The sequence below is a fragment of the Festucalex cinctus genome, chromosome 1, assembly GCF_051991245.1.
Source record: "Festucalex cinctus isolate MCC-2025b chromosome 1, RoL_Fcin_1.0, whole genome shotgun sequence".
In the NCBI taxonomy this organism is placed as follows: Eukaryota; Metazoa; Chordata; class Actinopteri; order Syngnathiformes; family Syngnathidae; genus Festucalex; species Festucalex cinctus.
In genome coordinates, this window is record NC_135411.1 from 5,008,904 (window position 1) to 5,032,476 (window position 23,573).

The 23,573-nt window shown below is 39.2% G+C and overlaps 2 protein-coding genes across 3 annotated transcripts in view; one reads left to right on the forward strand and one right to left on the reverse strand.

Annotated features, from left to right (window-relative positions):
- Positions 1–1,392: 1,392 nt before the first annotated feature.
- LOC144007463 (uncharacterized) lies at positions 1,393–11,536 on the reverse strand. 2 transcript variants are annotated; one of them, XM_077507146.1, is made up of 4 exons: positions 8,015–11,536; positions 5,609–5,724; positions 5,359–5,467; positions 1,393–3,718 (listed from the first exon to the last, which is right to left on the reverse strand). In XM_077507146.1, exons 1-4 carry the CDS (start codon positions 8,301–8,303, stop codon positions 3,057–3,059), a joined length of 1,176 nt encoding a protein of 391 aa, XP_077363272.1. In that variant the 5' UTR covers positions 8,304–11,536; the 3' UTR covers positions 1,393–3,056. The 2 variants fall into 2 exon arrangements, with proteins under 2 accessions (XP_077363272.1, XP_077363280.1); XM_077507154.1 differs by lacking the exon at positions 8,015–11,536 and adding an exon at positions 7,435–7,977.
- esyt2a (extended synaptotagmin-like protein 2a) overlaps positions 11,076–23,573 on the forward strand; it is a 45,334-nt gene continuing 32,836 nt past the window's right edge. The window contains exons 1-6 of the mRNA XM_077505967.1: positions 11,076–11,317; positions 14,089–14,470; positions 19,046–19,087; positions 20,140–20,274; positions 20,356–20,432; positions 21,327–21,399. Coding sequence (XP_077362093.1) covers positions 14,096–14,470; positions 19,046–19,087; positions 20,140–20,274; positions 20,356–20,432; positions 21,327–21,399 — 702 coding nt within the window. The 5' untranslated portion in view covers positions 11,076–11,317; positions 14,089–14,095. The remainder of the gene's footprint in view (positions 11,318–14,088; positions 14,471–19,045; positions 19,088–20,139; positions 20,275–20,355; positions 20,433–21,326; positions 21,400–23,573) is intronic.

Below are 23,573 nucleotides of genomic sequence, written 5' to 3' on the forward strand. Positions count from 1 at the left end.
GATAATGACCACGATATTGTGGGGGCGTTGGCGATATTTAAAAAAGATCACAATATTGTAAAAAAAAAAAAAAAAAAAAAGAGAGCTCATACTAAAAAAAAATGCATATAAACCACCTACAATCTCTAATAACAACAGTGAGGCACATACTTGCTGATGCAATCACACATTGATCGCTTCACAAACAAATTAGTTTCCCCTTCATCTGACGATTAGCATAGATTTTAAACATAGAAGGACAAAACATCCCTAATGAAAATTAAATTGCACTAATAAACTAGCCACTAGAGGGTGCTCGAACTGCACAAATGGAAATCAAGCTGACTTTTTTTGAACAGATGTGTTCCTTTTAAATATTGTGAACATGACGATGACGATATTGTGGCAGTTTTAATATCACGATATTGCCCTTATCGTGACATCCCTAGATCATACCACAAAAGGGCAAGGAAAAAAAAAAAAAGAAACCTAGAGAAGGGGCCGCAGATAAGTGGTAATCCTCCTCCCAGGATGACCAGGCTGCAGTGGATGCCGAATGGGCAACAATTGACATAGTTTATGATACTAAACATTATTACTAGAATAGTGCAATATAAAGTTTACATGCACTTTTCAGTGTTTATACATCCATCCATCCGTCCGTCCATTTCCTTGACCGCTTATTCCTTATTATGGGCAGTAGGCGGGGGACACCCTGTACTGGTTGCCAGCCAATCGCAGGGCACACAGAGACGAACAACCATTCACACTCACAAGCACACCTCGGGACAATTCGGAGCACCCGATTAACCTGCCATGCATGTAGGTGGAATGTGGGAGGAGACCGGAGTACCCGGAGAAGACCCACGCGGGCACGGGGAGAACATGCAAACTCCACCCAGGAAGGCCCGAGCCTGGACTCGAACCAGAGTCCTCAGAACTGGGAGGCGGATGTGCTAACCACTCATCCGACGTGCCACCCCAGTAGAATAATCGATTCTAAAAAATATTTGATAGTGACAGCATCCAAATTTGTCATTGTATGTAGCATTGTAGCAGCTTGCAGCTCTAGTTAGGGCCCGAGCAGCGACCTCTGAGAGGTCCCGATTGTTTCTGTGAACAACTCTTGGCCTCATTGGGAATCAATGGTGATTTTTATTTTTTTATTTTTTTTTATTTTGTCGGAGCACCCAATTACCCTGCCATGCATGTCTTTGGAATGTGGGAGGAGACCGGAGTACCCGGAGAAGACCCACGCGGGCACGGGGAGAACATGCAAACTCCTCCCAGGAAGGCCGGAGCCACCCAGTGTTTATACAGAACTCTCGTAATAGATAAAACTATTTTCCAAAGTTGTATTGCTCACAAATGAGAGGCAACCTATCACAAATGTTCACAGAGGCATGAAAACAATTCTTTCAATCAAAATAGTTCTTTATTTACTTGTGTATTTCTACTTCTTGCTGAATCGACATCAAGGTGTTTAAATCGATATTGAATCAAATCACACCCTCAAGAAAGTCCGAAGGAATCTAAATCCTAGATAATTAAATTGAATCGAATCGCAACCAAAAGAATTGAAACAGAAGCCATTTACAAGAATCAGAATGAAATTGAAATAAGAACTGAAATCAAATGGGGAGAAAAAAAAAGGAATCGAATCACACCCTAAAGAACCCAAATTGAGTCAGCGCTAAAGAATCACAATGGAATTGAATCATCAGCTCAAAGAGCAAAATCAAATTGAATCACACCCGAAAGAATCGAAGTCGAATCAAACCAAATCACAAGCTAAATAACTGACATTGAATCAAAATCTAAGATTGAAAATCTAATTATAACAGAAACAAAAATAAAATGAAACCTAACGAGTGAAAATTGAATCACAACATGAGCCATTGAAAAGGAATCGCTACTTAAGCAACGTAGGGAATCAAATATTTAAGAACTGAAATTGAATCCAATCACAATTTGAATTTCAACCCAAATGATCAAAATGGAAATGCAAACTAAAAGAATAGAAACTGAATCGGAACCTTTAAGAATGTAATGTAATGCACAGCCACACTTGGTCACTAATCCACAATTTCTATGAGGTCGTCATGAGGTTCAGTTTTTCCATGTCATCGAAACAACGAAAGCGATCGTGGACCGTATTTTCATAACCATAAGGCGCACCATATTAATTAAAAGTACTTAATTTAAGACTGATATGCATTTTTTTTAGGCTGATGCCGATACCGATATTTGGCAGGAAAAAAAATACTGTCTTTCGCATTCTCATAATTCCTACCTGTCCTCAGAATATTGTGTCCTATTGCTATAAAAACATGGAAAATTCTTTCTGTTCCCGTTTTGGAGCAATTAGCATTAAAATGTAGCTAAGTTTCATCATTATTCCAAATCTATTTAAAACAGTGGCGGAAAAAGGACCCTGGTTGAGCTCTTATACTCTGCTGCCACCTTAGACTTGACTTTATTGATCCCTTTGGGATGGCTCCCTCTGGGAAATTTACATGTCCAGCAGCAATGAGAACAGATAATAAAATAAAAAATAATTCAATCAGTGAATAAAGTTATTACACCAGAGATTGAATTAATAATAATAATAATAAAACGAAAATTAAGAATTCAATCAATAAATAAGGTTATTCCACCACAGATTGAATTAATAATAATAATAAGAAGAAGAAAAATAAAAATTTAATTAATGAATAAGGTTATTACACTGGAGATTGAATTAAATACATTTTTGTATTTTGTAATAACTACCATTGCTTCAAGCATTCTCTTCAGTTCTTTTCAGATTCTGTATCAAACCTTTCCTGTATGCTCAAGCATAAAAAAAAATATCCCCCCAAAAAAACGTGTAAATAAGTCTTTGGGGGTATGGTAATATTTAAAATAGGACGCATTTATACGTTTTTGGGAGCAAATGAGTTAACGAAGTCGCACGACAACATTTACAGATTTTGGAACCTCATTATTAGGTGCGCCTGCGAGTTTTGGCAACATTTAAGGTCATGAAAATACGGTACCTTTTATTTTGGCGAGTCGCCCCAGGAAACGGGCGGCCCTCAGCCTTCCTGTTGCGATCCGGGGTGGTGCTTCTGCAGGTGTATCCGCAGGTTCTGCTTACCCGCAAACCTCTTGGCGCAGCGGTGGCAGGCGAAGGGCCGCTCGCCCGTGTGGACGCTCTGGTGCGTCTTGAGGTGGCCCGATTGCGTGAAGCGCTTTCCGCACTGGCCGCAGCAGTACGGCCGCTCGCCCGTGTGGACGCGCACGTGCGTCTCCAGGTTGCGCGCCGACGTGAACCACTTGCCGCAGTAGCTGCAGACGAAACGCCGGTCCCCGCACAAACGGTTCCGGTCCCCGGCGCCTGACCGGGACCCCGCCGAGCCCAGGGGCAAAGGGAAGGCGGAGTTCAAGTCGGACGTCGGTCGGCGGGGGAGGGCCAGGACGCCAAGCGGGCCCTGAATGGCCCACGGAGGGCCAAGGTCCGGCTCGCCGGCGCCCGCTCCGGGGTCGCGTAAAGTTACAACCCGGTCGGGGCTCCCCGAAACGAAGGCGGAGATTTTCCTCACCGGTGAGATTTCGCCGTCGGATTCCGAAGCCAAGTGGTAGACCGCGTCCATGGAGGTGTCACCGGCGGGTCCCGGGGAGCCCGGAAAGCTGTGGGAACCTTGAGGCGGCGCGTTGTTTTGTTCCCAGGCATGATGGGGTGCAAGTTCTGCTCCTTCTAACAACAGATAGCAGGATGCTAACGTTAGCACGTCTACGTCATAATGCGAAACATGCTAATGCTATCTGTTAATGCTCTCTGTAGCGTTAGCTTGTGTTTTAAGCGTAAAATGTACTTTCCGTTATCGTTTTTTTTTTTGTAAGCACTTTGGGCTTTATTTCATTGACAAAAATATTTCATTTCGTTAATTTTCGTTAACTCTAAGAACCGTGATGACATCACACTAGGAATGTGACGATATATCAATATCACGATAAATCGTGATACTTTTGGTTTCCCGACAGATTATCGATACGCCTACGCAAGTGTATCAATATTAGTAGTTAAAGGGATACTTCACTTATTTATCCCATTATTGCAATAAAAAGTTCATATTTTGTCTATAATTAATTTCATACTTTCATTACTTTTCATGTACAATTAGTAGCTATTAAAAACACATTTTGCAACTTGTTTGGTCATGTGACATTCACAAGCTGAGCTGTGATTGGTTACCTGAGCCCTTGTGATGTCATTTTCAGTCGACAGCAAGTTGCAAAATGTGTTTTTAAAGGTACTAATTGTACATGTAAAATAATGAAAATATCAAATTTATTATAGGCAAAATATTAATGTTTGACTGCCAAAAATGGCTAAATAAGTAAAGTATCCCTTTAATATACAGCCACTATAATGGCTCCATTGTTTTTGACTTATTGAGCAATTACTTGGCGGGCCACTAGGGGGAGCGCCTCAAAAGAGTGGCGGGGAAATGTACGGAAATCTTCAGGTGAAGAAGACTCATGAGCTTACTTTTACTTGTGGAAGACATTTATCTGCCCAGCAACTGACTCAGTTTCTATGAAAAATGTGTATTATATCTTAAATTTTAGCATTTTAAAATATATTTTATGTTTCGACTCTTTGAAGCACACAATTTCTGTAGGGAGGACCAAAACTGCCAAAATTCAAAATAAATAAATGACTCAAAGTGAAAATAAAAATGAATATAAAAAAATATATAATCTGAAAAATATTTAAAAAAAAATGTATTTAATTTTTGAATTCTATTTTTTTTATGTCTTTTTATTTTAGATTATTTATTATATATATAATATTAATTAATTAATATTAATATTGATTTCATTGGATTTAATATTTAAGTAATTCATTGGATTTAATATTTAAGTAATGTATTTATTTACTTTTGCAATGTTATACAAAAAATGTGCCAGTTTATAAAATGAACCAATTGACGATGTAATTGACTGACATGTTACATGACAATAGTGTTTAAGAAAGATAAAGTTGTTGACATAAAGTTGTCTCTGAATACATTTGTAATTATCTATTTATTTTTTAAATACACTAAAGTACTCACTGTGAAAAAGATACCAGTTTTAATATTGTGTTTCAGTGATGGCGCAAAAAGAAACTATTTTCTCATTGAAAAATAGTTTATGTCTTGAGTAGTTTTATCGTAGATTATCGTGGACTTATTTCCTGACCAATATAATCGATAATCGCGGTATCGTCATGTCGCGAGATATTCGTTATCGTGAGCCTTGTATCGCATATCGTATCGTATCGTATCATGAGGTACGCAGAGGTTCCCACCCCGACATCACACGGCAACAAACGAGCGCTTTGACGCATACCGTCCTCGTCCAGAAGCATCTCGCCGCCATCGTCCTTGTCGTTCGCCACTTCCTGTTTGACGACAATCACATCCTCTTCGCTCCTTGAATCGTCGCCACGCGAGCCGTCCTGGGGGACCGCGAAACCCCGCCCACGCGATTTCAGACAGAAGTCAGATTTAGGCTATGTACGGCATGCTTGTTGTGAAAAAACAAAACGATATTATACCGTGTTTTTCCCACGGGAGCGTAAACATGAACGTTAACCAACCTCTGCAGCCGAGGGCGTGGCTTCGCCCGTTGCCGCTGACGACAAACGCTGACATCTTCTCCGGCCATCGCAGCCAATCGGCGACCTGTTGGCCACGCCCGATGATGCCAAACGCACTGGACGACGACAAGAAACAAAAATTACTTTGTAATGAAAAGTAATATTCAAATAGAGTACAAGGTTATTAGTTGGAAATATTATTTGCAACAATAGTACAGAAACAAGTAGTGGTAGTTTGGAGCAATAGTAATAAATTGCAGTAGTATTACTAGTAGGAGTGTACGATATATCGATACCATAATAAATCATGATACTTTGTCTCTCAATAGATTATCGATATGTATGTATGTACGGCAAGTATCGAGATATTTGTAGTTAATATACAGCCACTAGAACGACTCTATTGTTCATGACTTATTGAGCAATTACTTGGCTGGCCGCTAGGGGGAGCGCCTCATAAGAGTGGTGTGGAAATGTACGCAAGTCTTCAGGTGAAGAAGACTCATCAGCGTAGTTTTTTTTTTTTTTTACTTGCGTTTATCTGTGCAGCGAGTGACTCAGTTTTGCATGCACTTGTATGAAAAATGTGTATTATAGCTTCGATTTTAAAGTTTTAAAACATATTTTATGTTTTGACTTTCCACAGTACACAATTTCTGAGGAAATGCCACGAGCCAATACACGTTCAACGGTGCAAAGTTTGTACTTGCAGTTATCGCACGATTCACGGCGGGGAGGGAAAAAAAAAAAAAAAAAAAAAAAAAAAAAAAAAAAAAAAAAAAAAAAAAAAGAGCGTTTTCACGACACGTCATCCGGCGCATCATTAACCCGGAAGTAGCCATCTTGGAGATACTCGTTGTCCACACTCCGAGTCCGCACCACATTACCACAACAAAGAATTTTGTTTAGGACAATGGTGAACCTTTGTCCATTAGATGTTGATTTTGATTAAAGTGTATTTCATATTCACTTTGGAAATAAAATACCGTTAATAATTAATAGATGACTATTTTTTGTTTAGTAACTTAAAAAAAACAAAACACAGATGAAATGCTAAATGCATCAAGCTTAATTAGGGTGTTTCTGTATTAATAATAGCAACTATCGGGTCTATACCTAGTGAGCTGTTTTCAGTAAAGGCAATGACGTTTGTTACAATTCAACAATGAGAATGAAAGGATAATAGCAATACAATAGCGGTCTCTAGTGGTGAGAACATCCATTCATTTTGTTGCATATACTTCCCTGGTCTGCAAATATGTAGCTTCAAGATATTTCTAAAAGATTTGCTATTTATAGTAATCATTGTTACTGCATGGTTATGAAATACGACCTACAGAATGTCACTCAGTAGCTCACACATTTATTCAAGAAAGCCACGATCCAAACCGCATTATCAATACAACAGTGTAAATAAGAGTGTATTATAAATTATGCTATGGCATAACAAACGTTTCTTTGACCTTTGGAAAAAATAAATATATACATAAATTAATTCAACATAATTTCAAACCACAAGTAAACCGTCTGAAGAGCAAAACTTCACAGCAGTTCACTGAAATACTTGTAATTATTTAGAGGTTTCCTTCCTTTTTTTATGCAGACTATGGTACGCTGATGACTTGGTAATGTGTCTCCCTCACCCATGCACACACTATTTGGTTGTAAGCTTCCAAACATTTGTACGATTTAAGGTATTCTGCTGTGTACAGGCTCGGCGAGAAAATCAGGTAGTTAGTTCACAATGTCGGGGTATGTAATTGAAGGAAGTATCGCCGGGTCGTCATGGATACAAGACGAGGTGGCCAACTCATACGGATCTGTACCGCTGATAAGACGTAGTTTTTTCCAAATCGCGGGCTTTTTCCTGTTGCCAAGTCCGTCCCTATATGCCTTTAGCATCTTTGGTGGGCTTTGCCGAGCTTTCGAAGTTGTTTTGACATCGATAAATACTCGCCAAACAATTCTCATTGTAATTCTCCATTAGCTTGCGTTAGCTTGTTTACGTCAATATCGCCAATATGGCCGCACATCCGGGTTACTGTCGAGTTCGTGACGTCAGTGAAAACGCTCTATTGTGCTAAGTGGTGCGTTGCCGGTTACGGCAAAATATCCGCTTTGTAACAAAAAACAAAATGCTTGCAATATCTCCTTGTTATTCGAAATGAAGATAATTATCTGTTTGGGTATCGGCATAAACTTTGCGGGGGGCCGGGCCGCGATTTCGACACCTGAACAGTAGTTGCAGCTGAAGTAGTGATTGTATGGTTACGGAAACAGTAAAAGTAGTACTTAACAACCAGTGGTGATTTTGTAATATAAGTAGATGTAGTGGACTTAATAGTGGTCTTAATAAGCTAGTAATGTAGTAGTGTTGTTGTAGTTTTTGGTGGTGTGTATGAGTACTCGAGTATTCGCCGTCGTCGGACTCCTCGTTGGCTTCGTCTGGGCTTCCGGCGCCCGAGACGGCGGCTGCCTCCCCGCCGCTATCGCCGCCGCCGCGGTGGGCGACGATGGTCTCGATGAGCTCGAGCTTCCTGCGGAGCTCGTCGTTCTCCTTGCGGCGGCGGCTCATCTCCATCTGGAAGACGGCGTAGCTGTCGTCCATCAGCTGGCAGATTTCGACCACGGCCGCCCGGGTCAGAGTCTCCATGATGGTCGCCAGCTGCGAGTGCAGCGCCGCCAAACTCTTCATCGCCGTAAAACACAAAAAAACGCACACTTAACTTGATGAACGTGACACTGGAAGAAACACGCAAGCGTTTACATTCGAACAATATGTATGTTTCATACACGGGCCGACATGTTTGGGTCTGTGGGCGCTTTGTTTTGGTTGTTTTCCCTGAGCCCCCCTCTACTTCCGGTTTGCAGATTTCAAAATGAAAGCACTGCGCAGCTCTCTGCGCATGCGCACGGCGACTCACTTCCGGGTGCTCCACTCCACTGGTTGTTTACGTTTGTTGAGATTGTACGAGACGTTTTGTCTGTAGTGTAATCTTTTAATATTAAAACGTTTATATATTTTACGGCGTATTTTTTATTTGTTTTTTACTAACGTCAATTCTTTATTAGTATTAAAGCGATTTTTTTTTTTTTTTTTTTTTTTAAAGTTGATGTTACGAAAATAAATGGAAACTATTTATTTTAACCCTTCAAATTCCAGTCTAATTGCACAATGCACATGTAAAACAAACCTAAAAAATGACAACCTTAATATTTTCGAAATAGCAAGGCTTATTTTCTTATTTCCTGTCTTGAGATAGAAGTGCTATTTGTTCCGCAATTACACTTGTAATTCAAAACACTTTTGTGTCTCAAATCATCTTTCTCCATTGTCATGAGTGGAAACAACATTAATCCGTTCCAGCCTATTAAAATATAGATTACAAAATTATTATTATTTTTTTTTAATAAAAATAGTTCTTTGCTGAGGAAAAAAACACGTTAAGTACTGACATAAATCAATTGAGTATAAAGAGTTTTTGAGTTGTTGTTTTTTTTTTGCCACAGTCACCTGGGGGCACTATATGTCTGCCAAACTGCTGCTTTTTGGGAAGTGAGTTGAATCATTGACACCAGACATTTCAAATTTTTTTGGTCATAAGTGGGACTGTCTTCTGCACGATTTGTATGCTCCCAAAGAAATGTTAAACATGTTTAAAAAAAATTGAAGGCAACAAGAAAAGTTGTTTGCAAGAATAAGAAACCTGACACATTCGAAATACCAACACTCTAAAAACACACACCCTAAAAATCAAACCCCTGAAGAAAAAAAAAGTAATGTGTATATATATATATAATTTATTATTTTTTTAAATTGAATAAATAATAAATGGGGCGGCACGGTAGTGGAGTGGTTAGCACGTCCGCTTCCCAGTTCTGAGGTCTCCGGTTCGAGTCCAGGCTCGGACCTTCCTGGGTGGAGTTTGCATGTTCTCCCCGTGCCTGCGTGGGTCTTCTCCGGGTACTCCGGTCTCCTCCCACATTCCAAAGACATGCATGGCAGGTTAATTGGGCGCTCCGAATTGTCCCGAGGTGTGCGTGTGAGTGTGGATTGTTGTTCGTCTCTGTGTGCCCTGCGATTGGTTGGCAACCGGTCCAGGGTGTCCCCCGCCTACTGCCCAGAGCCAGCTGAGATAGGCGCCAGCAGCCCCCGAGACCCTTGTGAGGAATAAGCGGTCAAGAAAATGGATGGATGGATAAATAATAAATGGAGGGGAAACATCCGCAAATAGGTGACTCTGCGGGTGGTGAACAGGGTTATTCGAGTTTTGGAATTTTAATTTTAGTTAGTTTTTATTTCGTTTTTAGTTTTTTTTTTTTTTTTAATTTAGTTAGTTTTAATTATTTTTTCAGAGTGGTTCTGTTTGTTTGTTTGTTTTTTTAAATTAGTTTTAGTTATTTAATAAATGCTCAGTTTTAGTTAGTTTCAGTATTAGTTTTAGTTAAAAAAAATGTCTCAGGAAAAAAAAAAGTATTACTTGTGCGCAATATTTAAAAACCATGGGAGCGACGTCATCTGAAGGTGCATTTCTATTCACAAATTTCTAGCCTTAATTTCCTTTGGGATCAATCTTATTTATTTTATTATTATTATTATTATTATTATTATTATTATTATTATTATTTATCTATTTAGCAAATTGTATTTGCATAAAACAAGAATTTCGAAATTTTCCTAATTTTCATATATTTCTGGTGGAATTTAATTTATATATTAAGTCATTGAAGTTGACAAGAAACAAGAAAAGTACGTATACATTGAAAATTCTTGGTGAATTGTCTTTTGTTGACCTTGATTGAATTTTTTTTTTGTGCTTTGTTATTTTCTTTATCTTCATTGCTTAGTTTTTTTTTTTTTAATGTGGAATTGTTGATTGATTTTTTTTTTTCAATAGTGACAAGATGGAAACTTTGATCTGATGTTTGTTGCAATGCTGTGAATGTTAAATGCAGTTTCAATTAACAAAAAAAAGAAAAAAAAGTCCATATTCCGGCAGTTCATATCAAAATAAATCTACCGTACTTAAAAAATCACATTTAAAATCATCCTCAAATGCTCATGCATTAAATCAATTACCAAAGACTAAAACGAAGGACATTTTTGCTATAGTTAGTTTTAGTTAGTTTAGGAAGCATAAAATGTACTTTCAGTTAGTTTTCGTTTTTTAAAAAGCATTTTCGTGTTTTTATTTTATTCCGTTAACAACATTTTTTTTTCATTTTATTTTTATTTTATTTTATTTTTTCGTTAGTTGTAGTTAACTTAAAATAACCTTGTTGGCTAACCGCAAGTCTGAAGGAATTCCACTCTATTTTTTTTTATGGAATCAAATATTTTTTCTCGATTCGTTTTGGCACAAATCTGATTCCATGTACAGTGAGGTATTTTCCCTTTTTTTTTTTTTTTTTGCTGCCATTTCGACCAAGCCAGTTGCGGTTCCTCTTCTCGCCACCAGGGCTCGCCAGTGTTCCGCAGCAGGCCCCGCGGGCGGAGGCCGACCTCTCCTCGGCGATGACGGCTTCCTGCCGGGGTTGTCGGAGCAGCAGCGGCGGCGGCAGCGGCGGCGCCTCCACATCGCTATGAAGTGAGAAGCCGAGGGAAGCAGTCAAGCCTGGTCGGAGGAGTCGAAGCTGGTCGGCATGTGGTGCACCGCGCGTCCTCGCTGCTCCATTTGAGGTCGTTTTGAAGAGCGAATGCGGATTCTGGTAAGTGTTGCGTGTTTGCTTGCTTTGTGGAAAGAAGTAGATTTTTTGTTTTATGTTTTTTTGTTGTTTTTTTTTTCCATCCGGGTTGTCGTTGGCTTCGACGCAAGAAGCTCTTTCTACGTGTCACTTGTTGGGGAAGAACGTCATGCCGGACTCGCTTGAAATTTGAGCTGCTTTAACGTTTGTACGCCTTCGAGTAAATATGAGCCTCGTGTTTATTGCAACGCAGCTACGAATTGGATTTGATAAGAGGGTGTTCTTTGGTTCGGCGTACATGAAAGCACGAAAAACGAGGTTTAGGAAGCACTATAAGCTGAAATTCGATCATAGCGCGACATCGCCGCCAGCGATTAGTGGCAACTAAGAAGACACTTCACAGCACTTTAACCAAGTGAAATGCTAAGTTCAAATAAACGTTAGCAAGCGTTGGATGTACGCCGAACACAACAAAGGCTCAGCATGTTCCGCTGTGGGTCATTTAAGTCACCCTGTCTGGCTAAGCGAGCGTCAATAATCGCGGCCATTTCAACAAATGGAATGTTTTTTTTTTTTAAGGTATGGAATGGCGATGCAAGTCAAATGACGTCAGAGGGCAACCATGAGAAATCTTTTGCATTCCTTTGACCACACCAAACAAATTGTTATTGTTATTTTTTGTTAAATTCATGCAATTGGGTGCTTTTGTGGACTTGCACAGTCCTTCTCAAACTTATTGGGAGACATTTTATTTTTCCAAGGACTCCCATATAATTCATGTTTTTATCCCAAAAAGAAACAAAGAAAAATAAAATCATTTCAAAGGAACAAAGTGGAAAAAAAAATTGTTCACTCTTAATTTTCAATGTTTCAAAGTTGAACGAAGGGATTAGATAAAATTTCGAGAAGTGGATTAAAAAATATATATCTGGTTATTCTAGAAATTAAGCAATTATTTTCTAGAAACGAACTGTGTTCAAGTTAAAAAAAATTAATAATAATTCTTGCATTATGACCTTTGATATGCAATACCATACTCAAATAGAGAGAAAAAAAACCCGTAATGTTACGTAAGTAAAGTCCTATTTTCTTAAAGGAAAAAAAGGTTGTTTTTTTGCACAAACGCACAAAGAAAATTTGATTACGGTTCAGTTCCCACTTTGATCCATTGCACATGAGCAAATTGTCCAAAATGTTGAACGTTGCTTCCCAAAGTAAAAGCAGATGCTTGCAAATGTCTTATTTTGAAAAAAAAAAAGCCAAACATAATCAGTTTGTCTGAGTCTTATGGGGGACTTCAGAATTTGCAAAATATTTACTGTTGACATTCGGAGCTCTGTAAAGGATTCATCGCTATCAAAATAAATTTGATAATCGAAGCAAAAAGGACAGTAGAAAATGTAAGAAAAAATATAGTAAAATAATAAAAGTATTACTTCAAATAAGCAAAATTATCTGCCAACGGAACAAGAAAAAATTTGCTTAAATTTTCATATAAGATAAAAAAAAAATCTGAACATAATACTATTCCTATCTCAACCATAGCTGCCTTGAAAATTGTTTTTTTATACAAAGAAAAAAAAAAAGTATATTGACTTTTCCAAGTTGAAATAAAACTATTTTCTTAAATTACATGTGTATTTTTTATTTATGTTTTTACTCTTGGATAACTTTGCCTGCACTTATGGGAAGTCACAGGTCACATTTTTATTGTCTTTGTTATGACCCAGGCCGGGATTGAACCCACAACCTCCAAGTCTCTTTACCACTAGACCTCTGAATTTGGATATTGGAATTGTTGGAAAGATGAAAAATGAGCTTAGTAAATATAACGAAACCAAACTTGCACTTTTTGTCTGATTGTTTTCATACTTGCAGAGCAGGACTGGCACAAATAATTGGCCTTGGCTTTTTTGACTTAGGCCCGCCAGCCCAACCCGATTCCTGACCACCCTTGGCTACCACATAAGCTCCACCGCTGATGTTTATTAGTCCGGTTTGCTCTCGATATTGTTAATGGAGGAATGGGCTGCTCCCTCTAATTTGTGGGCCGGTCCTGTTGGGGCAAAAATAATAAATGAATAGCACCACATCGGCCCCAAAAGACACCTGCCAACCGGGCATCTGCCCTGTATGCCAGATGGCCAGTCCAGCCCTGCATACTTGTAATTTTTTCCATTTATGTAATTTCTAGATGATGCAAAATCTTAAAGAGATACTTCACTTATTTAGCCCATTATAGCAATAAAAAGGGAATATTTTTCTATAATTAATTTTATACTTAAATTAACACATTCACTGCCATAGACGGCTTTAGACGTCAAAGATTCTTTTTTTTTCCTGGACTGGCAGTGAATGAGTTAATTTTCATGTACAAATAGCACCTTGAAAAACACATTTTGCAACTTGCTGTCGACTGAAAATGAATCACAATGTGCTCAGGTAACCAATCAAAGCTCAGTTTGTGAATGTCACATGACCAAACCTAGAAAACAGGTAAGCTGTGATTGGCTAACTGAGCCCTTGTGATGTCATTTTTAGTCGACAGCAAGTTGCAAAATTTGTTTTTGAAGGTACTAATTGTACGTGAAAAATAATCAAAGTATTAAATTAATTATAGACAAAATTGTAACTTTTTATTGCTATAATGGGCTAAATAAGTGAAGTATCCCTTTTAAGATTTCATTTTTGTTTGACTCATTGTTCATTTTCAACCACAAACTTTATTTTGAGAGGTGCTGTTGTTTGTGTGTCGTTGTGGTAAATGCGTGACCTTGTGCCCTTTTGTACCGTAGAGGCGACATGAGTAACAGCGTTGGCCCCAGGACGGAAGGCTCGGCCATGCCCAACGGACCGGTCCCGGTCCCGGCCCCCGGCGGCCCCTCGCTCGGCCCGCCGCCGGCGCCGGAGGAGCAGCCTCAGTCGCCGTCGTCCCTGGCGGACGTGACGGAGATGTGGGTGAAATTCGGCAAGACGTTCGCCGCCATCCTGCCCATCTACATCCTGGGCTACTTGGAGTTCAGCTTCAGCTGGGTGCTGATCGGACTGGCCGCCTTGTTCTACTGGAGGCGGGCCCACGGCGCCAAGGACTACAGGGTCAACCGCGCCCTGGCCTTCCTGGAGCACGAGGACAAAGTGGTCAAGCAGAATCTGCCCACCACCGAGCTGCCGTCGTGGGTGAGTCATTTTTACAATTTTTTTTATTTTTTATTTTTATTTTTTTTAAACCGATCTGAATGCCGATAAAGTTGGCATCTCACCAGCTGTGAACGCTTTGGGATGTAGCAAATTTAGGGTTTTCGTCAGGATTTTTAAGATGTTCACAGTACTGTTAATTTTGTCTGCCATTTTTAGTCCAATTTCAGTCCCGCTTGTTAGTTTTTATAGCAGTTAGTCAACCTCATCCCATTTTTATTTTGTCCACTTTTAGTCGACTATAAAGATGTCAGTTTAGTCCAAGAAAACACAATTTAATTTGTGTCGTTTTAATCAACAAAAACTGTCAAAAGTTTTAGTTCATAATAAATTTGACTTTTAAGTTGTACAAAAGCTATGAGTAGCTTTTTTTTGCACAAGCTATGTATATGACATTTAAGTTGAGCAAAAGCTATGAATAGCTTTTTTTCACAAGCTATGTGGCATTTAAGTTGGGCAAAAGCCATGAGTAGCTTTTTTTGCACAAGCTATGTGGCATTTAAGTTGAGCAAAAGCTATGAGCAGCTTTTTTGCACAAGCTGTGTATGTGGCATATAAGTTGAGCAAAAGCTATGAGTATCCTTTTTTTCACAGCTATGTGGCATTTAAATTATGCAAACTCTATAAGTAGCTTTTTTTGTTGCATAAGCAATGTATGGCATTTAAGTTGAGCAAAAGCTGTGAGTAGCTTTTTTTTGCACAAGCCACGTGGCATTTAAATTATGCAAAAGCTTTCAGTAGCTTTTTTTTGTTGCATAAGAGGGGTATGACATTTAAGTTGAACAAAAGCTGTGAGTAGCTTTTTTTTGCACAAGCTATGTGACATTTAAATTATGCAAAAGCTTTTAAGTAGCTTTTTTTGTTGCATAAGATAAGTATGACATTTAATTTGAGCAAAAGCTGTGAGTAGCTTTTTTTTTGCACAAGCCATGTGGCCCTTTAAATTATGCAAAAGCTTTAAGTAGCTTTTTGTTGCATAAGATGGGTATGCCATTTAATTTGAGCAAAATCTGTGAGTAGCTTTTTTTTGCATAAGATGGGTATGGCATTTAAGTTGAGCAAAAGCTGTGAGTATCTTTTTTTTTTTTTTTTGCACAAGCCATGTGGTTAAGTAGCTTTTTTTGTTGCATAAGATGGGTATGACATTTAAGTTGAGAAAAAGCTGTGAGTAGCTTTTTTTGCACAAGCTATGTGGCATTTAAATTATGCAAAAGCTCTAAGTAGCTTTTTTTTTTGTTGCATGACCTCGGTATGGCATTTAAGTTGAGCAAAAGCTGTGATTAGCTTTTTTTTGCACAAGCCATGTGGCATTTAAATTATGCAAAAGCTTTAAGTAGCTTTTTTTTGCATAAGATGGGTATGGCATTTAAGTTGAGCAAAAGCTGTGAGTCGCTTTTTTTTTTTTGCACCAGCCACGTGACATTTAAATTATGCAAAAGCTTTAAGTAGCTATTTTTGTTGCATAAGATGGGTATGGCATTTAAGTTGAGCAAAAGCCGTGAGTAGTTTTTTTTTTTTTTTTTTTGTACACCTGCTATGTGGTATTTAAGTTAAGCAAAAGCTATGAGTAGATTTTTTTTTGCACACGCTATGCATGTTAAATTTATGTTAAAACTGATTGAAAATCAGTGTACGTTATTGTCTGAACATTTTGCACAATTTTCTTTTTGAATAAATCAAGCCCTGTTTAAATGTTTTTTAAAACTTTTGATTAAAACCGTAATCGTCGAGAATAACAGTAAAAAAATAAAATAAAAAAAATCAAGATTTTCTTTTTTGGCCATACCGCCCAGCCCTGTTTGGCAGTGCATTTTGTCATCCGGAGCTGTGCGCCAGTTCTTTCCAAAAAGGTACGTTTGTGTCGGAGGGCGGGGGTGTCACCCCGACACAAAAGTTTGCGGTCATTGAGATAAGAGCGCTCACTTGATAACGGAGGGTTGAAATTCACTCACTCACTCACGCACGCACGCACGCACACGCGCCGATTGCCAGGCTCTTGTTTTCACAGACTGAACGTCTTTAATCCTTCGTCGGGGCCAACAAAGACGTCGATCAGCGCTTTGTCCGTCACGAAGAATTCTTCCAAAAAAAATTCCAAATGTTTATTACCACTTCCAGTTGAATTTTACGCTCCAACTAAACGCATTATGTTTGAAAAACAACCACATATTTTTTTTTTTATATTGAACAATTCAATCCATTATAAAATCATATTGTTTTAAGATGAGTGTAATTAGCAAAATGAATAACAACAATATACAACGAGCGATGATTAAATCATGAAGTGTCAAAAAAAAAAAAAATCTAGTGCTGGTGGCATCTTTTTGTTGTTTGAAGAAATGTCAGCTGACGGTGCGTTCAAGTGTCTTGTGACAGGGTATGCGGGGGGGGGGGGGGGCCACGGCGACGTTTCGAGTGCCAACGGGCGGGACAGGAATGGGAACAATGCGGAGGAACGCGGATGACGAAAGGAGGCCCGGTTATACGAATGTCCTGCTTCGACCTGCAGTCACTCGCTTCATTGCTTTTGTGTCGGAAGGCTGCGGATTCCATACGGTCCTTGAAGGCATCGCCTGATTTATGTCAACAGTCAAACGGTTGTTAACTCATCCCGATTGCTCCAGTTTGACTGGATTTGGACTGATTTTTTTTCGAGGTCCACAGAACGTTCTGTTCTATTGCTATAAAAACTCGGACCCTACCAAAATAAACATTAGTCTCTTCTTGCATCAGAAAAACAAAAAAAAAGGTATGTTTGAAATCTGTTTCCGTTTTACAGCAATCAGCGTTTGAATTTAGCTTCATCTAGATAAAGTTTTTGTTCACAAACCTGTTGAATACACTGGCAAAAAGAGCTTGTTGCAACACGGCTGATCTCGTATACTCTGCTGCCACCTTCTGGCAGTTTTATGCAATAACTACCATTGCTTAAAGCGACCTCTTCATGTCAAAAGGTGCATCAAAGACGTCTGTATACTCTAGCATTAAAAAAACAAAAAACAAAAAAAAAACAACATATAAATACGTTTTTGGGGAGTGAAGGACAAAGTATTAAAAAAAACATTTATACGTTTTTTGGGTTTGAATGAGCTAAGTGCGGAAAGCTGTGATTTCCGACTGTCCCTGAATGCAGCAACTGATACATAGATCATAGATACTACGTAGATCGAGAGATAACCTAAATGGATAAGGATGGTTCTTTCTAAATTGTTCGGTGAGAAAGCTATCATTTCAGACTCTCCCTGAAGGCATCACCTGATTAATTTGGGTTGATGACGTTATGATAGATTGATGGTGGAATGGCACGCAGGACATTTTGAAATAATCAATCCCTTGTTTTGTGCAGAAAGCTGTGATTTCCAATTGTCCCTGAATGCAGCAACTGATATACATAGATCATAGATGCATAGATAGATAACCTGAACGGATATTTACAGATCTTCTAGTTGTTTTATGAGACAGCTATCATTTTAGGAAATTCAGACTCTCCCTTAAGGCATCACCTGATTTATGATGGATTGATGGACATTTTGAAAGAATCAATCCCTTGTTTTTTTGCAGAAAGCTGTGATTTCCGATTGTCCCTGAATGCAAACACCTGATTGCATCGGATAGGCCGATTGATGGATAAAACGCAACCGTATAAGGACAGTCACTCGGTTCTTTTGTGCGGAAATCTTGTGATTTCCGACCGTCCCTGAAGGCAACGTTAGCGGGCAAAGCACAATGACATCTTATTGACTTTGGACGTTCAAATGCAGTTATTAGGCACATCATCTTTCCAAAAGATTCATCCGTTCACGGCGCGTTTATTACCGCAGCCGTTTCTAATCATTGTGATCCCGTGATGGTTTTTCCCTAATTTAGTGGCCTGCGAGAGGACGATGTCGTCAGTGATGCTGCGCCATGATCACATGACGACAACACAATGTCAACACAAAGACAGGGAATCTCTCTCTCTCTCGCTCGCCCTCCCTCCATTAGAACGCAGTGTCTCTCTCTCTCCCAGTTTAAAAATAGACGCCAGAGCTTCTCCTCATCCCGGTTTCCGATTTCTTTGCCTTCCAGGAAGACATCATCATCATCATCATGACATTCATGTTTTCTCACTGGGCCACCACAATGGAAGTCTACACAAGAGCTTTTTATTATTTGTTTGTTCATGCCATAGCGCAGCATAGCAAGTTTGACATTCAAAGTCAAAATAAACATCAGGCCAGCCACCAAAATAGCTAAAAGAATGTGGAGATGGAGCCGGGCGTGTTTGTTTACATGCGAGAAGGCACCGTGAACAACCCGTGTTGATGAGTGGGGCGCAAATAATGCCCAAAAAAGGCAAAGAAGAAAAAATGGTATGAAGAGGCGAACAGTGGCAGATTTTCAATTATGTGGGAGGAATTAGCGGGGACAGTGTGGGGAAAAGTTGAACGGATGCCGCTCGCCTCTCACATGCATCGTGTTGAAAGTTTCCATGGCGAAGTCATGTGACTTGATGTTTTGTTTGGTGGCATCTTTGGATGCTCGCTGACTAACGTGGCGCTTTCATGTCTTTCGCAGGTCCACTATCCTGATGTGGAGAGAGTCGAGTGGCTGAATAAGGTGCTCACTCACTCACTCACTCACTCACTCACTCACTCACTCACTCACTCACTCACTCACTCACTCACAAATACTCACACACACAAATACACTCACACAAATACTCACTCACTCACTCACTCACTCTTTATTTGTCTCTCACACTAATTCTCACTCATTCTGTATCTCTCTCACCACATTCTTACTCACTCACTCTTTATCTGTCTCTCACACACATTCTCTCTCACTCACTTACTCACTCACTCACTCTGCATCTGTCTCTCAGATGCATTCTCTTTCACTCACTCACTCACTCACTCTCACTGACTCTATCTGTCTCACACACATTCTCACTCACTCTATATCATTCACTCACTCACTCACTCTTTAACTGTCTCTCACTCACTCACTCACTCACTCTTTAACTGTCACTCACTCACTCACTCTCTGTATCTGTCTCTCAGATGCATTCTCACTCACTCACTCACTCACTCACTCACTCACTCACTCTGTATCTGTCTCACACATTCTCACTCTGTATCACTCTCACTCACTCACTCACTCACTGTCTGTTTTTTATTCACATACTCACTCACTCACTCGCTCACTCACTCACTGTCTATTTTTATTCACATACTCGCTCGCTCGCTCACTCACTCACTGTCTATTTTTTATTCACATACTCACTCACTCACTCACTGTCTATTTTTTATTCACTCACTCACTCACTCACTCACTCTGTCACTGACTGTTCCTCTCTTGTTCTCACTCCAACATTGTCACTCACGCTTTCTGTCACACAGACTCAATTTTTAGAAGTCAGATGAGACCATGTATCTGTGCCGTTACCCAGGGGATCCCTCCCCCCTCCACATTGACCCCTCCCCCAATTTGGCCTGTAAAAGTAATATTCCAAGTGATGAAGTTGTGAGGAGTGACCGACCCAGTTCTTCTTCTTCTTGGAGTTGTCATAAAGCAGTTAGCATCCAATGCTAACTGTAGCTAGCAGCTAAAAATCGTAGCATGAGCGTTTTTCACGCACGTCGCTGACTTTGCGCTCCCTCTTCACGCAGACGGTGAAGCAGATGTGGCCGTTCATCTGCCAGTTCGTGGACAAGTTGTTCCGGGAGAGCATCGAGCCGGCGGTCAAGGGGGCCAGCCCCCATCTCAGCTCCTTCTGCTTCTCCAAGATCGACATGGGCGACAAGGTCGGCATGGCGCTCACACGCACGATACGCACGGCACGCGATCAGTCGGCGTCTTTCCTTCACGGTTTTGTTTGTTTGCAGCCTCTGCGGGTGAACGGCGTGAAAGTGTACACGGAGAACGTGGACAAGCGCCAGGTGATCATGGACATGCAGATCAGGTAACGTCACGGTTGCGAGCTTCTCAAACGCCGCGATATCTTGGAACACGGATTATAATGTCATCATTTTTTAGGGGTGCACCGATCACAATTTTCCGGCCGCTCACCGATCTAGATGATAAAACTAGATAGCTTTCTCATTCATAAATATTTGACATAGCACGTAACACAACGTACCTGCATGAAATTATACTAACTGAACTGTACGGAATGCTTATGAAATAAGATGAAAACAATAAATGAAGCACAATTACAAGAAGTTTGCTGGAGGTCAAAAATTAGTTTTAAGAATCCGAGTATAAAACTAGATAGCTTTCTTCATTCCTAAATATTCGACATAACTTCACGTAACACAACGTACCTGCATGAAATTATACTACCGAACTGTATGGAATGCTTATGAAATAAGATAAAAACAATAAATGAAGCAAAAATTGCAAGAAGGCAGGTTTGTTGGAGGACAAAAATTACTTTTAAGAACCAGAGTATAAAACTAGATAGCTTTCTTCACTCATAAATATTCGATATAATGTCACGTAACACAACGTACCTGCATGAAATTATACGAACTGAACTGTACGGAATGCTTATGAAATAAGACAAGAACAATAAATGAAGCAAGAATTGCGAGAAGGTAAATTTACTGGAGGTCAAAAATTAGTTTTAAAAACCAGAAAAAAAAAATACAATTTACCACTATCCGCCATTTTTGTTGTTGACTTTCGCCTCGAACGCTTTCAGGTCGTAACTGGGAAAAACCGCAACCCGGATATATCCGACTTTAACTATACAATCTCTTGTCGTCACCAACATCTGCGACATTTTAAATCTCTGTCATAACACCCTTTGTAACCTCTCTGGAAACGATATGAATGCGTCTCGTCTCGTTTGCAGTTTTGTGGGCAACACGGAGATCGACGTGGACATCAAGAAGTACTACTGCAGGGCGGGAATCAAGAGCATCCAGGTACCAGGGCACATTGTTGTCACGGCAACTTCGACCTTTTCACATCCTGTTTCAGCGCGTTTAGCATTTAGCTCGTTTTGCGTAGCTCGCAGTCGTGGAATGTGCAAAAGTGTAAAACGACGTCAAGGTATTGTCGAGAGCGCTTTTCATGTCTTTATGACCCGCACCGTGTTGACTCAAGCCTGATAACGACACTCGTTATCGATAAATCACTCGTTATCAGCGCGCCGGGCTGCTGCCGCCGTTTGCCGAGCACGCCGGGGGAAAGTTTTCTTTGCTTAAAGTGGGACCACATCGATGGGTCGCTCGCTCTCGTCGTGACTGGTTTGTGCAAACATTTTGAAAAAAAAAAAAAAGACCTGTTTATTTAGCAACTAGTTCAAAGTGCGTCCCAGTTGACCTGCTGCGCTTACACCAACAACAACGGCTGCAAACAGACGGGAGCTTTATTTTATGGCTATTATCGATGACAATTTAGCTAGATAGCTTTCTGACTACTTGCAGGAAAAAAAAAAATCAAAATCAAAAAAGCGTTAGGTATTTAGCCTTTAATTTCGTTAGCATTCAGCCTTTATTTTTGTTAGCATTTTTAGCATTTCTTGTTTAAAATTTCTTATTTAGCATTTAGTACTCAGCCTTTATTCTTGTTAGCATTTTTAGCATTTATTGTTGAGCATTTAGCATTTATTTCTGTGAGCATTTTTAGCATTTAACGTTGAGCATTTAGTGCTTAACCTTTATTTTTGTTGAAATGTTTAGCATTCCATGTCGAGCGTTTAGTGCCCAGTCTATTTGGGGGGAGGATTTTTAGCAGTTAATGTTTAGTATTTAGTATTTAGGCTTTATTTTTGTTAGCATTTATTGTTGAGCATTTAGCATTTATTTCTGTGAGCATTTTTAGCATTTAACGTTAAAGCATTTAGTGCTTAACCTTTATTTTCGTTGAAATGTTTAGCATTCCTTATTTAGCATTTAGTGCTCACTCTTTTTTTTTTGGGGGGGGGGGGGGGGGGGGGGGGTTTAACATGGAATGTTTAGCATTTAGTATTCAGTCTTTATTTTTGTTAGCATTTTTTAGCATTTGTTGCTGAGTATTTAGTACTCTGTTTAATTTTTTGCACATTTTTAGAATTTAATGTTAAGCATTTATGCTTAGCCTTCATTTTCATTAAAATATTTAGGATTTCATGTTTTGCATTTAGTATTTAGCCTTTATTTTGTTAGCATTTTTAGCATTTATTGTTTTTACTACTCGGCCTTTATTTTCGTGAGTATTTTTAGCATTTAGTGTTAAGCATTATGCTTAACCTTCATTTTTCATTAAAATACTTAAAATTTCATGTTTACCATTTAGTACTCAGCCTGTATTTTTGTTAGCAGTTATAGCATTTAGTGTTTAGCATTTCGCCTTGATTTTTGCGAGTAATTTTCACGTCATCTCTAGAATTGAGTATTTAAGCTTTATTGTTGTGAGCATTTTTAGCTTTTCATGTTTAGCAATCGGTACTCAGTTTTTGTTAGCATGAGACTCGACATTGTTTGTATTTTATGTCATTAACCGTGTTTTTTTTTTTTTTTTTTGGTATGTGTTTGATTTTCACTCCATGTACAGCACTTTGTATGCAGTGATGGTTGTTTTTAAAGGGCTCCGGAAATAAATATGTTGAGTTGATTTGAGTAGCATTTGTAGTATTTAATGTTTGTATTTAGTATTCATACTTTTTAGCATTTAATGATTAGTATTTGTTTAGTACATACAGAGATACATACATAGATTTTTGTTAACATTCATTGTTTATCAATTAAGTTACTTAGCCTGTGTTTTTGTGAGCATTTTAAGTACTTTCCGTTTAGAGAACGGTGAAGAAAAATGAGCCGTAGTTTTGACAGCCTGAGCATGAGCGCCTGGTAGCAGACGTCCCACAAAGCGTCAGGATTATGTTGTCAGTCAAGACAACAACAACAACAAGTTTACTCAGTGCTGATTGATTCCACTTTAAAGGAAACACGAGTCCCATATGTTCGCTATTCAGCAATTAGAATGGGAAGCTAATCGGGGTTTTTTTTTTTTTTTTTTTTTTTTTTTTTTTTTTTTAAACGTTGGTGTTTACATTTAACACATTCACTGCCAGCCCAGCAAAAATGCATTATTTGACATCTTTTTCCGTCAATGG

Coding starts and splice junctions, on each gene's coding strand:
- LOC144007463 (XM_077507146.1), bottom strand. CDS start 8,303: ATGAAGAGTTTGGCGGCGCTGCACTCGCAGCTGGCGACCATCATGGAG. Junction 5,725..8,014: donor CGACGACGGCGAATACTCGA/GTACTCATACAC, acceptor GTCGTCGTCCAG/TGCGTTTGGCATCATCGGGC. Junction 5,468..5,608: donor CCACGCCCTCGGCTGCAGAG/GTTGGTTAACGT, acceptor GCGGTCCCCCAG/GACGGCTCGCGTGGCGACGA.